Source organism: Falco cherrug, chromosome Z (genome assembly GCF_023634085.1).
Source record: "Falco cherrug isolate bFalChe1 chromosome Z, bFalChe1.pri, whole genome shotgun sequence".
NCBI lineage: Eukaryota > Metazoa > Chordata > Aves > Falconiformes > Falconidae > Falco > Falco cherrug.
This window is the reverse complement of record NC_073720.1, coordinates 42,010,324-42,028,572: the sequence shown is the minus strand read 5'-3', so window position 1 is coordinate 42,028,572 and position 18,249 is coordinate 42,010,324. Positions and strand designations below refer to the sequence as shown.

Below are 18,249 nucleotides of genomic sequence, written 5' to 3'. Positions count from 1 at the left end.
AAGGCTTTGAGAAAAGCCTGAGAATAGCAGCAGTGACAGAGCTTTCCCCTAGTTAACTATTTCACTATCAACAAAAGTGTACCAGGTAAGGGACACTCATTGCACAGTCCTGTACATTCTGTACAGATGTGCCTACTGAACTACACAATGTGCATTATGTTACCTCCTCTATGGATACAGCATGGTTTCCAAAGAGCTTGAAGAACACTGCATTGTGAATGCAATCCTCTTTTTTTATTGCTTTTTGTTGGGAACCTCTCTACACAGCTCAGCAAGACAGAAGCCCAGACTGCACCTTGCATGTACTGAACATTGTCAATGCCTCCCAGACATAATATGGGCATTAAGAGTAGTACGGGCAATGATACTTCAGCATCTATCAGCTTCAGATCACCCTGAACAGTATGGCTGGCCTGGTCCCTCTTGGCCAAGAGCTGATGTGTTTTCACTGCAAGTTGAATTGCAGAGCACTCTGAAAATAACTGGAGAGAGTAGGGAAAAAAACCCCAAACACACACAGCCTTCCTGCCATGGAGAACTTTTCTGAGGAGACCAAGCTCTTCCATGGAAAGTGATGGGAATGTGAAATTTGGGAAGAACATGATCCCTGTAGTCACAAAAGCGTCACTCACAGATACAGCTGAAATTTGGTGCAATTTAGGCACACTGTAATGATGCAATTAAAACACTTTCGTATGAAAACCAGACTATTAAATAAATCTCAGCTAACACCCAAAACGCCAGTATAGCCCCATATGCCTGTGCCAGACAGACACGATAACATGCGTGTTGCTAGACTGGGCTGGGGCTCAGAGTTCAACAACAGAAGGATCATGGACTAGGATTGTATTGGTATAGGGAGGGCCTATGAGCCCCTCCAACACGATAACCAACGTTGTACAGCAAAAATCAGGCACTGCTCCAAACCCACTAATGACAAGAACCCAAGTGAAACACTAGGCAAACTTTTGCTCTTACAATATCAAAGAGAAAAAGGGAAAAAAGCATAAGATCGCATAATTAAGCACTGTTTCCTGATAGGCATACTCAAGTAAGTGAAGACAAAGTGACAGCACATCTCTAACTGCCATTTCCAGACCTTTGACACTATTACTATATTCAAATGCCCACAACATCCACAGCTTGATTTTGCTTTTCCATTGCCTGTGGGTGTCATGGGTGAGCATCAGCTTCCCAGGTGGCCTGTACAGAGCAGCTTGGTTACAGGGAAAGATAGAAAAACATGTTCAATTCCTTAACCCACTGGGCATCTAGTTAGTGATACAAAGTGCTAAAAAAAGGTGGTCTCCCCTAGTTACCAAAATGCCAAAGATACAGAGGAGCCATAAAACTGACAGCTATTCTCCCACCACGGAAATATTCAACTATGGAAGAAAGTTTACATTTGTTTCTGCCTATACCAGGAATTTAGATCATAAAATCTGACACAATTTAAAGACTTGCAAGGAAAGCCTGAAAATGAGCCAACTGAGCAATCACATAATGTTTTTGATGTTGCTGTAATGCTTTCACTTCCCACTTCTCCATCTTCTCTTTAATTTGTTATCCTTAGTCATGTAATTTATGAACTCTTAGCATGTGGTTAACTTTAGACATTCGCATCGCAATTGACTACAGTATGCGTAAAGTCAAGCATACATTTTCAGCATCAATGCATAATAGGTGAAAATTTGCAATGGCAGTACACCAGGCTTTATTACGCTGTAAATTTTCCAGAACTATTAAAAAAAAAAAACAACAGCAACAGTTAGCTACCAAGAAATATGCCCTACAGAACTGCAAAACAGATCACAATGTTTTTAAGAAACATCCAACACAAAAAAATATAAAAGCAAGGGTAAACCCAGCAATCAGAAAGAAGCCAAAAAGAAGACTGCATTCTTTTTGGTAATAGGTTTAGTTAGGAAGATGATAATTTAAATCAGCTCAATAATAAAAATTGAAGTAAAACCTTCAAGACATATTAACACATGTCGAATAAAGATAACATCTGGTTGCTACTGATCTGGAATTTTTTGGGTTTGTTTTGTTTTTTATAATTTTCTGTATATTCCTCTAGGCAGTCAATAGTAAGGAGTAAAGTAACTCCAAAGCCACATCTAAACAAAGGGTAAAAAAGCTTTGCAAAAGATTCTTATCTTAGTATCACTAATATTTTCAACTAAATATTGATGCTTAACATGATTTTTTTCCCCAACGCAACTTAAGAGATCAAATTTAAAGCAAAATGTGATAATAAACCCACTAACAAATTACCTTCTAATGCTGTCTTGTTATAGTCAGCACATTCAAAGCCCATTTTCCTGGAAAAGGTTCAAGTTTTTAGTGGATACTTTCCAAGCAGCTCTGCGCACAATAATCTACCATTTTTCCTCTTACAGACCTGGAAAGTTCACAGCCATTATTGAAACAACCTGAACATAGTCCTCTAACCTGAAGACATTTCTAATGTTAACAAACTAATGTCTCAAAAAGATATTTTGTAGCTACACACATACCTGCATTACCCACACCTGCAGTATTGCTGGGAGGGGACCTCAAAAATCTGGATAAAATACCTTCACTGTTTGTTTGAAATTTCTTAGGTGAAGTCATTGATGGCTCAGAGTATATCATTAGTGAGACAGCATACAGATAAAACAAGATGAAGAGAAAATAAAGATATTAAAGCAGTGGCTCAAGAATACACAATTATCAGTGTCAATGGTTTAACGACCAGCTAGAAAAAGAAGTCTTTTGGCACACACACTTATGAGTGTGCTTAGGACGACATGAATTTTTATCTGTCATGCGTGCTTTCACCTCTGGCATAACATGCACTGTTTGTAATTCCTTTGTAGAGTTCTTGCTCTGCTGGCACACCATTACAAAAGAGGCTTTTCTGATGTTAAGATGCAACACAGCAAAACAGCTTACAAAGAGAGTCATGCAGGTCATTCCTCCAGTAGAATGGTCCTGGAACTATATGCATGTATACCATGGCTGGTTTTCCATGAAGAGACTTTGGTAAGGTTGTATAGGGTGTAGCAACCTGCTATCCTTATTCTTCTAAAGGAGAGTGATCATTGTGCAAATGAATGTGCCCAGTGTGACAGAAAGGTATCAGATATTGGCGGGAACTTTAAACACTCAAGTCAGAGCTGATCTGCTACAACACGCAACCAGTGTTTCTGTTCACAATGGGGAATGAATGCACAGGATAGACAAAATCTAGGAAAAAGAATGAAAAATAACAAAAAAGGGAGAGAATAAGGAGACCAGTAATAACATAAAAAACTTTAAAGAAAAGCAAATGCCAAGCTTCTTGCTCTCTGAGAATCTGCCTTTGAGGATGCTGATTCTACACAAGGAAAGCAAGCTCCACTGAGAAAACTATGGGGGCAAGGAGAAAAATCAATAGCTGTCATTAATCAGAAGGGGAGCATTTAGAACACCTACATAAGTAACAAAGAAACTATCAGAATCATACTGTACAAATTGCTTCAAAGATCTTTTTAACCAATCTAGGAACAAAAAGTCATGTCTTGAATCATATTCTGGGATGAAAGGCAATATATGCAGAGCACATTTCCGTTCTTAATCATATATATAGGAACATCTGTCAGGATACATTTTTTACCATTTGTCCTCCCTTCCCCCCTTATGACTATTTTTCACTCAGTGAAACAGCATAGATAGAGGACAAAAGTAACAAAAAATTAATACAACACACCAGCAAATAAAAGATCTGTGGTAAAAAAGGCCAGCAGTTTAATAAAGGAAAAGCCTACTCCCCTGCAAAAGTTCAAGCGCACCTTCCCCCAGAATCTTGGAGTTCAGTAGTGCTGCATTCTGCCTGCAGGATTCCTCTCCACTGGGGGTGGAGGGAGGAAGAACTAGGCTTTTTCAAACCACTTTCTATTATCATTTAATAAAGGGCAGAAATGTTTGCATACGTCATGCCACTTAGGCTCTCTTCTTCCTTCCTCCCCGCCCCCGCCTCATCAAACACTAGCTAAGGAAACAAAAAACTGCATCTCCTGCAAGAGACAGCAGAAAGCACCAAATGCAAGTAAGCTCAAGGTCTTACCATACAGAGGCCAGTGGTATGAAATGTGCCACACATACCACACCTCCACTTCAAAACCTTTTCACAAAAAACAAGGTAAAGAAAAGAGTAACAACGGCAGCAGCTGAGTGTCTTCTGTTACAGATGAAGAGATGGCAAAAATCAGCTCTGGATAGAGAGATGCACACTGGTTGAAATACCTTATTTACCAAGTGTTCCACTCATGTCCTACACATGGACACTGGGAAGAAATCTTCTATCCTCTGGACTGACAGTAGGAAAACGCTGTTCCACTTGTACCCTTGTGAATCTTGGTCCTTTTCTTTAGAACTAGAAAATGAGACCGATACCTATGCTTTTCCCAGCAGAGTCCTAAATAACCTTCTTCTAGGGTCCTCACATAAAAGTTTCTGAAATCCTGGGCTATGTAAACATGACTGAAAAGTGAAAAAATGACCATCTAACATATATAATGAATCAAACGATAAAAGCTAGAACAAAAACTAAGTAACACTAATTACAGAGAGATCTGAGTTGCTATATCCATAAGCAATTCTATCACCAGAGCTTTTAATGTGGCAACTATAATACCTCCAAGCTTCCTCACAGGAATAGTTTAAGAGCCATGTAGTGCTAGCACGAAAGAGATGTGTGTTAACTTTTGAAGTCAGTCCTTAGCAAGTGAAATATCTGGACAGCAATTACTGAGAAGCACAGGCTTCATAACTGTAAGTGCTAACAGTGTTTCGTCGTGCTTATAACACACAGACACATGCGCTGTGTTGGATTTCAGCAAATTGTCTTTGCTTGGGATGAAAACCTGGGTTGCTTGGATTGATCCATTCTTTCCAACCCACTCTGCATCTTTGAAGACTGCCATTTCTGGTGCAGCTCTTGTCCTGTGCAGAGCACTGCAATGCCTGCTCTTCTAGGTGGTAAGCAGCGTCTTCGCATAAGTCAATGTTAGGTGTTAGGACATGGATTATCTCTCTCCAAGCAGATTCCATTGAGACATGTAGTGTTCTATCTCTCTAATATAGTGCCCATTAGTGAAATAATTGAAACTTAAAAGCAATTTCTTTTGCCTTAGCACAGTTCCCCAGTTACAGCAGCTTTGATAAAGGGAGGCCTTGACAAGGATCAAATCACCTCGATTTAAGAAGCAGCCCTGAGATTGTGGAAGGACCACTTATTCTCTTTGGCTTAGTCTCTTCCAAAGGTAGAACAGGGAAAGCGGTACTCCCTTGCTTCAGAAACATTACTGCAGTAAGTTCATCAATGTTTCATAAACTAAGGAAGTGTCTGTGAAATATTCACCAAACAATAAGCAAGAACTGTCTCACTAACAGGAGTCAAACATTCTGCAATATCAGACAACTTACAGATTTAAGACCTTTCAAATTCCTCCTTCATGGATAAACTTAACATGTGGAAATACTTTCCCTATGCAGTACTTCAGTGTCTATGTGTTGAAGACACCAAAAGAACTACCCAAATACCCGAAGAAAAGCAAAGGCTTAACTGATGCACTGTACGGAGTCCTGGTCCTCATTCACAGCTTTAGGCAACAGCCTACAACGTATGGTTGGGAAGAAGCCTGGATGACAAATATACAAACCTCTTTAGGGGTGATAACAGAACTCTGTGGTATGAAACCATGACACAATAATAACTGTCTTGAGGCTATATTGTACAGTAAGGGCACATATTTTAAATGGGCCGCATCTCTACTGAATACACAAACACCACTGATTTTGCAGTGAAGTATTCCTGGGAAACCCCTGCCTTCTTTGCTTCAATAGCAAACAGATCCTTTATACACTCTTTCTTCTTTTCCAAAGCACCAGTATAAGGACATTACCCAAGGTAATATATAACACATAACAGACCAAAAGTCTAATGGAGTATGGCAAATCTGTATTTGGCTGGAGAGAGCTTCCATACACTGGAGTACGGATCACCTTGCCAAGTGTCTTCCCCTTTCTACTGTGTGTGAAGTGAGAGCATATAAAAATGTCATAAATAAAATATTGTATATGTTCAAGAGCATGAAGAAAATTCTCTGTATGACTCCTCATACCCATACTGATTAATTGTAATTCAAAAAAAGAAACAGTGGTCACATAGCTTTGGTGCCAGGATCCAGAAAACCTTGAGAAACACAGAGGCAGAAGTCAGCTCTCTGCCTGATCAGATACAATATGTGAGCCGTAACACTCATGTCATATGCACTTATTTAAGCATAACAAGCACGGCCTCTGGCATCAGCATATTGGCAGTGAGATGTAGTAAGTGGTCTGCACTTCACACTGCAACATTACTGACTGCTCATATAGTGATAGACCAATATAAATTCAGGAGCTACCACAGCTACTGAAAATACAAGTAAAAGATGACAACAGTGGCAGCCCATTCCAAGTGTAGCAACAGTATTTAAAAACTGTCCTCAGAGCTTTTTTTTTCAGGAAATATGGAACCTAGAATTATTTACATTCTAATTAATTACCTCAAAAATCCCTAAAAAGATTCTGTGCCTCATTTTCAGCTTCTTTAAATCAGGATAATGCTGCATATGGAAGAGATTTATTTAAATTAAGTCTCACCTGCAAGGCTCTCCCTGAACTTGGCACCTGGGAATAAGGGGAGAAGAAGAAAAATCCTGGAAAAAATACCTCTTTGCCCCTCAAAAAACCAGGTGTCTTTAAGCTAGCCAGACTTCAGATGAGTAATTCAAAACCAACAGTGCTCACCCAAAAGCTTTCTGTATCTACAATTCCTCCCACAATTGAATTTCAGGGACTAGGTAGCATCAAAAAATTTGCAGGGCCATATCATCACATACCTTCCATATACAAACAAAAAACAAGAGTAATTAAATGGGGAGGAGTGAATTTCAACATTTCTTCAGGGTACACAATTAAACACAACTCAAAGCATGCACCCATTAAGTCAAGCTCCTCTGCTGCTTCCCACTGTAACAACCTGTGTACAACATACAGCAGGTGGCCAACAACAGCATTGTAAGCTTCAACCACCACTTAATACTCCTTTGAACAAGCAATACAGAAGGGCCAGAGAGACAAGTGACTATTGCCCCAGTGCTACAACACACTTGCTCATTCTACCGCCCTTCCCCATCCTCCCTGAACCTCCTGTTTCTGAACACATACACTTACCAGGAATGACTTTGCCAAACTGGAATCAAAACATTTCCCCCCAGCAGCACTGGCTCAACTGAAAACCCCTCGCTCTTCCTCACAGCACAAGAACACACAAGAGGCAGAAACAACCCACCGTCTGTGAGGAATGGAAGATGCCTCTGCACATTAAGCACCAATGCAAAAAAAGCACCTGAGGATTTGGCGGATGGAGCCCTGGACCACTGGCACCGCAGCAATAACAGCATGCACTGATGCCAAGTTCTTACTATGAATTGTGTGCACTTAGCCACACCGCACCACTTTCAAAGGTTTATGCACCTGCAATGGCATACTGTTATTTTTTAAACAAGCATTGTTCTCCACAGCTGTAAAATGGACTACTCGCTTGAAAGCAATCTTTAGAGATGGGTCAAACAAGCACCTCAGCCTCAAAATGGGTAGAAATTGTGACAAGCAGTGTACTTAAGAAGGAACTTTACAGCTCGATGATTACATGTGACAATACAGGAGTCCTTTCTTCCAGTAACTGTCATTTGCTTATTCTTTAAAAAGACAGTAAAAGTGACATAATAAAACAAAATGCTTAAAAATTAAACCAAAGCCTTTTTTTTTTTTTCACTTAGATGTATAGAATGGTAAAGAAAAAATAATTTAAATCATTTCCTTAGTAATACAAGTAATATTTAAATAGATTTAATAGTGCTGCTCCAAACCAATGAATTATGAGTTTAAAACCTATTAAAATGTAATGTTTTTTTCCTGAGCTGAGGGAAGAGAGATTTAAATCCACTGAATTTTAATATTTCAGCTTGAGCTGCAGGAGGTAGAGAAAGTCCAAATGAACTATTCCATCAGCACCATTCAAGCATGAACATTTTAATCAGTTTTACTTCCTTGGAGTTCTCCAACACAGTTTACGCTGTCATTCTGAAAGCACTTAACACAGAGGGTGTGAAAAACCACCAAGGCTTGTTATTGCCTTCACAATTGATGGCAAATAATTTTGCAGACTTCCTATCATTAAAATGTCACTGCTAAAAATTGAGGTTCAGCATTTCTTGTGCTAAACTGCATTTTCTTTGAACACCATCACATACCTGTTCTTAAGTTTTTGGTACATTTATCTCTCTGTATGATAAACAGACACACAAGCAGTAGCCTCCATTTCTGCCTTACTACCCAACTGCAGTTGAAAACTGACTACTTTAAATGGGGGAGGGGGGGAGACTTTGATACAATTCTTATAAAATTACAAGTTAATTCCCTGGTTCCCTTATTAAAACGTAACCACATTCACACAGCATGTTCCGATTATGTAGTATAATGGATTAAAAATAAAACAACAACAACCCAAAAACATTTTAAGAGAGCTAGACGACTCAATTTAATAATACAGGAAATGAAAACATCACTCCTAATCAGATTGTATTACTGATTTAAGGCTACAATTTGTGTGTTGTTCCAACAGTGTGATCTTGAAGATTCTAATTTAAAAACACGGCAGCTACGACACAGGACAAGATTCAACTGGATACATCACACTGCTCCCAATACACCCAGACTGGAAAGGAGCTCTGGATGTGCACTACAAATTGCTCCGAGCAAGAATGCTGTACTGTACCGTCCATGGTGAACACCAGATGCAGGGACTGGATGCCTGCAGATTTACAGCCCTCCTGAAGCATGCTTATGATACCTAGGTTTGGTTTAGTCTTTCTCCCTGCATCTCTCCTGAAGAAGATAGATGATATTTAACTTGTTTCAGCCCGTCAACAGTTTTAAACTGAACATGACCTGTGAAAGAAGTCATTATAACTGTGTTTCATTCCATTAAACACAACTAGTTTATTGTCAGGAGAACAAGCAGTCTCTCCAGGTTCCAGGCTCACTTCAGTATTTTGCATTTAAACGGCATGGATCAGTGATTAGGTTCATTTACCAATGAAGCTAGAATAATATTGCAAAGTTAAAAGACGCTTCATCAGATTCCATTAAATCAGAGCACATTCAAACAAAAATATATACATGTGAAACACAAAGAGAGACATGATTTGTGCACATTCAATTCTTCTCTTGTGCCATCCTCCATTCTGGCAAAATCCATCTTAAACTCAAGCCCAGAATTCTTCCGTTCAAACCAAAGGGGTTTAACATGAATGAGGTGAACTGAATAGGGTCCCCCCCAAGCACAGTGAAACTTAACCCACGGTTGTACTTCAACAACTCAGATACTGCTTCTGTTTTCATCTGGTACACAGCTCAATGGGTAATAAAAAGAAGTTTTTAAGAACACAACAGAACTAGAGATAGAGAAAAAACATGGCTCCTAACTATGCTCTTTGTTTTATTTTTATTGGTATTTCACTTTAGAAAGTATGGAAAGCATTTTTTTTTGTCCCATGCTACATTTTCAGACTTCAAATCTAAGTGCAGACATAATATTGTGGGTGTTCATGCAACTAGAACTTAAGCTTTTTTGATAACTTGCTATCCTATTTATTCCATTTTTTAAAATTCATCTCCTAAAAGATTGGATTAGATTACTTCTCTCTAAACCTGATGAACACAAAATTTTCAGTCCGTATTGTTCTAATTTCTCTAAAGCTGCAGAGAGGGCTAAACAGCATTTCCTAACACAAAACAGGAGAGTGAAAAAGTCAATAGAGTGAGGTAAAAGTCTTGTGAGGGAGGTGGGAGCTGTCTATTTTTAATGCACAAAACTAAAATTCAGATATGAAAATCTCAGGCAACAGAATTTCAGCTGACTTGGAGAGATAAAATCAGATAGCAACAAATGAAACAGAAAATTTACTCGTCTGGTGGGGGAAGACCAACAGAAGTTACTGCCAGGTTCCCAGACAAGTGTCCAGTCTGTTTATATTTATTCTGTGTGGTTTAGTGATTCATGAAAGCACAGGATAAGCTTAAATAATGACTGCAATAGCCAGTGTCCATAACATCACAAGTTTTACATCAACTTACTCTTTACTATAAAGCAAATTGCTTTTTGCAGTCTCCCTAATACATACAAAGGTGAATGGCAAAAATGTACACAAGTAGATTCTGAAGTATTCATACACAAAACGGTACGTGCACACACATATACACATATGCTACATACGCACATGCAGCAAACACGTATAAAAACTTTTGTAACAAAGAAGCCAACCTTTAGCTACTCACTTTATGCAAAAAATGTTAATAGAAGGCAATATTTTTAGTTAGGTAATGAAAACTAATTGGGAAATTATTTATCTCCCACTCTCCTCACTGGAGCGTAAAAGACGTACAACAAATGTTATTCATGATTCTACAAGACTCGCTCTGATTCACCCCCTTCCTTCTAACAGGCACTTCAGAGGAAAAAAAGGTTACTCTTTTCCATTTATATCTTCTAATTGACTACCAGTGTTTTGTTGTGGTCAGAGGGATACAAAATAGAGTTAGAAACAGCCTATTAAAAACAAGCTACAATCAGACCGCTGCTCTACACTACCATCAGCAATGATCAGAGAGTCCCGATTTCCTTGTTAAAAGACAGAGGCATAATTGAAGCAATATCTTCACTTCAGATTGATTATTTGGCGACCCTTATCCACATCTTCACTCAGCAATTTGAATTTTAATGAAAGTAAATGGAATAATTAGCATTTCAAAGTGTGTTTGATACACTGAATAAAAAAAAGGAAAAGACTTTCATGTATAATCTATACACAAAAGAAAAAGCATTTGGGAGGGTGCAGAAGATGGGAAGTACAGTTGTAGTGTCTTCATTAGAATAACTTAAACAACTGCTTGCACCAGCTGCATAATTATACATGTGAATAATGTGCTATTAAGCAATGACTTCTCACCTTTATTTTATGTAGTGTGAACAGCCACGGGTTTTGTTGTTATGCCTTTCCTCTCCAGCTGTAAAATGTAAACACTGTGGCTGTCTACACCCATAAAATCTCACAGGACTGCTATACCGGGCTAATACTGCTAGCATCAAAGCTTTTACAAGAAAGGCTCCACACACCTGTATTTCCAGATGACTAGGAGCAGGGCACCTATCAGTACACTGATGATGAGTCCTTTCGCCATCAATTTTGGTTGTTTTGTTGAGGTTTTTTGTTAAAAAGTAACAAGGATTTTTAAATGTAACAATAAAAAGTGTGGTGCATGTTAGAGTCTTGAACCACCAGAAAAAGCCATGGGCATCAAGGGACAGGAAAAAACCTCCTAAAGCACAGTGTGTGGTACAAAGGCTACCTGCTACACTGGCTGCAGAAGCAGACTGGCACATGGTATGCAAAGGAAGCCAAGTTACTTTAAAAGGGCAACAAAAAAAACCCAGATACTGACCCAGCTTCAGGAAGTGGTACAACACAGACATTAATCACCCCACCAGTCCTCTCAGCACAGTGCAAGCAAAAGTCTGCAGGTGAAAAGAACTTCACCACTACCCACAACTTTTGCCCACTGACAGAAATGAGTTCATACAAGAAAGAAGGAAAAGAAAAGCTATTTACAAACACTATTAGAGCTAAAATGGAAAGACCACATACCCCAATGATTGCGTTCAGTTCTGCCATGGTCACTTGCTTGGCACGCTCCACAGCCTGCACCACTTGTTGCTGGTGCTATAAATGAAGATCAGAAACAGAATAAATTTATTTGTTTTCTAAATTATTACACACAGATTCTTCCTTTTATCTTTTTCCTTTGTTTTTCAAACACATGCAGGGCTTCAAATAACTGTTCTCTTAACAGACAGACACATTCTGTGTCAATCTCCAAGAGTATCAGTTAAGGCAAGGATTTTTTTATGCCATTACTTGCCAGGAATTACATCTTTGCTCCCCAAACAGCTATTTTACAACCTGGCTAAACGAGGAACTGTGTTCCTTTTGTTCTTCAGCACACTGTGCTCTGGAATTTACATGCCAAAATGCAAGCCACTTTCCATACAGCCATGGAAACTTTCTGATTAAAAAAAAAAAAGAAAAAAGCGCAGCATACTGAAAAAGTATCTATTGGTATCTATTTTCAACAAGCACATGGCACCCACATCACTGAAGGATATACAGATTCTCCTTCTAGGTACATTTCAAAGCAGCTCAACCGTAAGAAAGAAATTTAAAATGCCATTCACAATTCTGTCAAACACGTGAAGAGAACTAATTATTTCAAGCCCCAACACGTAAATTTCAATAGCTTTAAAAAGTCCATCAAAAACACATGGTCTAATTAACAACACAGTTTACAAGCTTCAGTGGTTACATTATCTCAGTTTGAGTGATACTGCATTCCTGCAGTAAATTCAAAATTGCTGTATGCTGAAAATTGACTGATATTTATTTGAAAACATCAGCTACAAATAAAAGAATGTCCTCATCTTTCAACGAGATCTGTGCCTGTCCAGAGCTCCACTGGTGGCAAATTTGTCTGCACAGGCAGACTCGCACGATCAGGATCACACAGGCAACAAAGTGGTGCAAGGAGGGGTCAGGGAGAACTGCAAGTAGGTTATGTGATCTGCACTGGGAGCGAGTCATCTTTTGATTTATAGCCACAGGTTGAACATGGAGGAGCAAGCTCTTGCCTAACTCAGGAGGTGCTGAAACTGTAACAATGAAACATCAGCTCTGTATTGAAACCAGCGTCCAGATGTTCTTTGGCACGAAGTTTAAGGAAAGGGCTGAGAGGGTCTCTTTAAAGCCTCCAGTTTGTCCTCCATGGCTGTGTATATGGACAGAGCAGAGCAGAGGTACAGAACACCTCCCATACTTCCTTACCAGAGGCAGAGAGCTGCATAAAATAAGATGGGGACCCAAATCCTCAAGACTTCCTCCAACACAAGAGTCGGTGAAGAGCATCAGAAAGACTCCCCAGGCAGCACCCTGAGCCCTGCTGGGAAAGGGGGCCATAAGTAAGGGCTCTGCTATCCTCGGGAGCTTGGCAGTCTCAGCTTTGATGGTTCTTAGTGCAACACACAAACTAAAATGGCATTTTCACTTATAAACTCTCTCTCATAAAAGCCCTCAAGGTAAAAAAAAGCAAATCTAAAAAATCTACCTATAAGAAATGCTGACCGTGACTACAAAAAATGGATAAATGCAAATAATGGAGGTGGTAATTTAGATACACTCCTGGAAGGAAGAAAATGGTTTTAAGGTTTGTTTGTTTTTAAACAAAGAATTAAATGAAGGAAATGCCAGGAGAGTAAATAACATACTGCTGCACCCAGAATCACAGCAGTCCCGTTCAGTGTTGTAAAGTTACAGTGCTAATGTAAACCAAATCTATCACTTATAAGCAGACAATGTAAAGAACAACAGGCAGGCTGAATATAAGCAAATGTGGTTTTGCCATTAAGAAAATAAAAAATAAAAAAATGCAGTGGTGTATCACCATCACAGATAACCAGTAAAAAGGAAATTATGATACTCAACCTTCAAGTTCTAGACTATGTGTTATCATCTCCAGGTCATCCCATGTTAAGGGCAGGTACAGTTTCATTGAATATGTAGCTGAAAGCCTGGTGACACATGGCTCTATGTTGCAACAGGGTGATCATAAAAATTACACCACTGTTTTCTGGTGTAAAAGCCACACGAAAAAATGGGTCACAGCATTTTTGACCAAGTCATCCAAAAAAGCTCACCAAACCCAAATCATTAAAATTATTTTAACAAAAATAAAAATAATCATCTACTGAGAATTTAACAGTCATCTTTGCTTTCCTACTGTTTCCTAGCCAATGCTTTTTGCACTGAGGCAAGGAGAGGGACCTAGCTCTTGATTTGTGTATATGAGCATTCAATTCCAACACCCATTTACTTAAATCCTGTTCCCAGGGCCACAGGCAGAAGAAAAAACTTCTGAGGGACATACAGAAAGCTGGCCTGAAAACATCAAAGTTATTGTAGAAATTACTCCAATTTTCATCTGGGTTTTGGAAAAATAAGTCAACTCAACAAGAGTAGAATGTTTTCCTTTCCTTTACAGCAAACGTACAAAGAATGGCTCTCAGGAGTACTTGGGAAAAACACGATTTCATTCCCAGGTGAGGGGAAGAGAAGGTGAAGGGGTAGAGTACCAAAATCTCACTTTAAGATTTCTGCTGGAAAGCACTGTAAGACAGAAATTCCCTAAGCAGCCACACAAGGCATCTTTCATTGATTCTAATAGGTTTCGGATCAAGCCTTCAGAGTCGAGAAAACCCATGGGCCTTCTAATACTGAACCTAAATTATGTACAGTAGAGACAATTAAAACTCTCCTGTTGCTCGCTGCTTTAACATTGAGTTAATCTTCAGAGGCATAGCATGTGAAGATCCAAAATAGATGGCCTGTAATTAGCCCCTCCATCACTTCCACCTCCTTGCAGCAATGCAGCAGACTCCCCACTCAGCTCCAGGACACCCCACAGCGGGCCTGCCCCACGTGACCCCAAGGCTACTGCAAGTCACAGGCACGAGCCACACATTCCAATGCATAAAGACAGAGGAAAGCAGTCACCCTGCAGCGAGGTGGAGGGCTGTGCAGGGTGTGAAGAGCCCAGCGCCTGCCCCAAGCCTTTCTAAACCCCAGGCGGGCACGGGGCTCCACATTACCAACAGCAGCTCCAGTGACGGGTGGAGATCTCTGCAGGCAGAGAAGGAGCCCGACAGGGCTCCTGGGACCCACTGCAACGTGAAACAAAGGGATCCGAGGGGCCCACCGAGCGGGACAGTGGCTGGCGGGTTGCCCAGCCCATGCAGGCACCCAAGGACGGATGGCTCCAGCACCTAGCACATGCTTGCATGCCCTCACTGGCCAGCACACCGGTTACAAGCAGCATTATGTTAAAACCGAGCACCACACACTAGCCTTACACAGCGATTTACAGCCAAGTAAAACCAACAACAATAAAAAAAGGGTTATTTTTTTTCCCAACCAAATATAGACACAGAGTTGCAGCTTTCACACATATTTAATGCTAGCCTTCCTCTGTGCAGGCAAGCAAATGACAGACCCTTTCCTTCAGTTAGGGGAAAACAGTATTTTGCATTGCATTTAACAGTCCAGAGCAATGAACTCAATACCCTGCCCTGCCTGTCATACAGACTAGTATCGTTTCCTCTTTTTAACTTCTGCCCTGTCTCTTCTCTTCAACCCTTTTTGATTTCTGTAATAAGCAGTGTGTCTGCACTTGCCTTGTGTTGGAAAATCACCTCGTCTCATGATAGGTAGCAGCAACAGAGACCACAAGAATGTAGGCTTTTCCACCATTACCTTGTTTCACCACACTGTCTTGTCACCTAGCCTTGGCTCCTGCACAGGCATTGCAGCACCGTGGAAAATACCTGGGCCTTTTATACCATGTCAGAGCTCCCCACAGCTCCCATTGACAGGGCAGCTGTGCTAACAGCAACCAAGGGGCTGAAATTCCCCTAGCATAAGAGATGCTGGTGTTTAAAATGCCCAATTCAAGCCTGTCTCCAGCACCAACAATGACACCCAAAGCAAAACTCACTGAACTTGAAGAAGCAAGCGGGCTCTCCTGTGTTTTATTCATACTATTTTGTTGGCATATTATCGGTTTAGAAGGAGTACAGACCAGGTCTTGCTTATGAACTGCAGCAGTGCCATTCTGAAAAGCCTGATCTCGAGACAGCATAAATGAAACAAGGCCACACCAAAAACACTGGTGAAAACTAAACAGCAATCACGTATTTACTGTGGATTACAGCACAGGCTTAGAAAACTAAAAGGGCCCAGCAGGGTCACTGCATCCAGGCACTGTAACTCAGACAAGACAAAATAACCACTTTATAAAAACATAACATTATTAGCAAGATATGCATAAATTGCTAATGAGATGCCTTCCTTGGTAGAAGGATTACAGATACCTGACAGCTTCCTTGTATTTACTGCTTCATCTCTAGTCTGCGGCAAGTCTAAAATGGAAGAAAATAACTTTTGACTTCTCAGCCTCCCACGTCTCAAACCAACAACTACTTCCTTTTGAACAGCATATAAGGACTCCTGCTCTGCTTCTGTATAACAGACCTCACACTCTTCATCCAAATTTACTGAACTTTAGAAGCACCTCTAGGGAATATATGTACACAGAAGGGCAAGCACATTATGCCCCATATCTATCTTGTAGAAGGAAAACCATCAACTAATATTAAAGTGTTTGAAAGGAAAGACTGGATATAGCTCTTCCTTTTTGTATGTTTGGGTTTATGTATGTATGCCAGTACTTGGCATTTGATTGTACTTCTAAGTCTATTTGACCACCTTACTGTGCACATGGAACTGAAGATCCCTATTAAAGAGCAATCCTTTTAGCTTGTTATTAGCTACTTCACTGGCAGTTGGAAAGGATAGTACACCTTCCGAAAAAGTTTATTACAGCCTCCTCCAGCCTACGTAATGCTTGCAGTGTGGCATGAAAGTTGACAGAGGCCAATGCCGTGAACATTTGTCTGGCTTCTCGAGCAACTTTTGCAGGTTGTGGTGAGCTCCAGGTTGCCACAACTAGATCATTAGCTGTAAATCAGCCAGCTTGTATGCATCTCATGAATATAAACACAATCAATATTTACTCAAAAGACAGTAACTGCAATACATGAGTATCTCCAGCCACACTGAAAAAAAACCCACTATCCAGCACAGGAGGTCATTCAGCCCTCTATAGCCTAGAGGGTCCCGTGACAGTCGCAGGTTGCAGCCAGCCACACACCCCACCTTGATGACACAGGAACCAGCCCCAACTCAAGACACAGGGTTGTGCAAGTCTCACACTGTACTGCAACTGGTAAATTCAATTGAGAAGCATAAATTAGCAGAGGCATGATCTATGCCTTTAGACCCAAAATTAATTGTAACATTTGATGATACAAACATCAATCTATACCAGCTGCAGCAGATCAAAACTAAGTTAAATGAGTGCTAACAACCTCCAAGTATTTACCTACAATGTTGCAGGCACCCCTTCACCTTACGCAACACAGACTACTTTGAGCACACTAGTGTCTCACAACATCACAGGGAGGCAGAAAATGACTGTTGCAATGCAGGAAGCCTGCAACCGCAGCAGAAATTGAACACATGTTGCCCCTGAAGTCCATCTCATGCCTCAACCACAAAGTCACTCTCTTCTATCAAAATGGGAAGCTCGTATTTCTTGGTGGTGTTTTTTACAGTCTGCCTAACTCAGAGTCAATATAAAAACAAGGTATGACTTGGCTGTATTTAGGCAGGTTAGGAGCTTTATTTTCTGTATATGCTTAGATGATGGACAGCACAGTAAAACTGACTGAAGCCCAGAGAATTTCTGAAATACTTTACTGGATTGCCCCCTGAAACAAAGCAGACACTAGTACACAGTAGGGTGATACATTATAATTGCATCCTTTTCACAAGATCTCTAGTGATTTTGGCCATGATTTTGTACTTCTAAGTGAGTTATTGCAAGCCATTGATTCCTTACAAAGTTAACAAGCAATAAGACAAGTTAACCTGGTGCTATTATGAGGCAATAATGTTGCCATCAGTGCATGTAACCACTGTATTTTGTTCATTTTTCCCTCAGGCACAATACAAAGGAGACTGATCACATTTTTCAGCCACTACTCCACAGTTAGACTGTATGCAAAATGCATAAACAGCAAAAGCATGCTGCAATTCAATTCTCTATTAATCTAGATAATGAAATAAAGAGATATGCATTAAGACATTCACTTTTTAAAGGCACAAATTAGATAGAAACCAAGACTAGCAGAATACTCAAATCTGGAGATCAGTTCTCTTTTGCTTCACCAGCACATGCCAATATAAATTGATTTAAATAAGTCTTTCTACTAACAGAGCTCAGTTACCAATATATTCCTAACACTAATATGAAAACTATCACTATCAGTGGCACTGTCAAGAAAACTATCACCATCCGTGGCACTGTCAAGAGACGTGAAAAGTTTATTGTGCTTCTCCTTTCAACCCCTTTGCTGTCTAGTCCCTCTCTCCCCCCTCTTGCTAGGTGAAC

General features: G+C 40.1%; 1 protein-coding gene across 7 annotated transcripts in view; it reads right to left on the bottom strand.

The window, feature by feature from the left end:
* Nucleotides 1–18,249, bottom strand: part of LOC102048994 (TLE family member 4, transcriptional corepressor) — a 98,237-nt gene that overhangs the window by 45,246 nt on the left and 34,742 nt on the right. For 3 of the 7 annotated variants that reach the window (XM_055698682.1, XM_055698679.1, XM_055698681.1), the window contains exon 6: nt 11,781–11,855. The exons of 2 other annotated variants lie outside the window; for them this stretch is intronic. In XM_055698682.1, coding sequence (XP_055554657.1) covers nt 11,781–11,855 — 75 coding nt within the window. Of the gene's footprint in view, nt 1–11,780; nt 11,856–13,010; nt 13,123–18,249 lie in introns of all 7 variants that reach the window. 2 more of the 7 variants (XM_055698685.1, XM_055698686.1) reach the window with 1 other exon arrangement.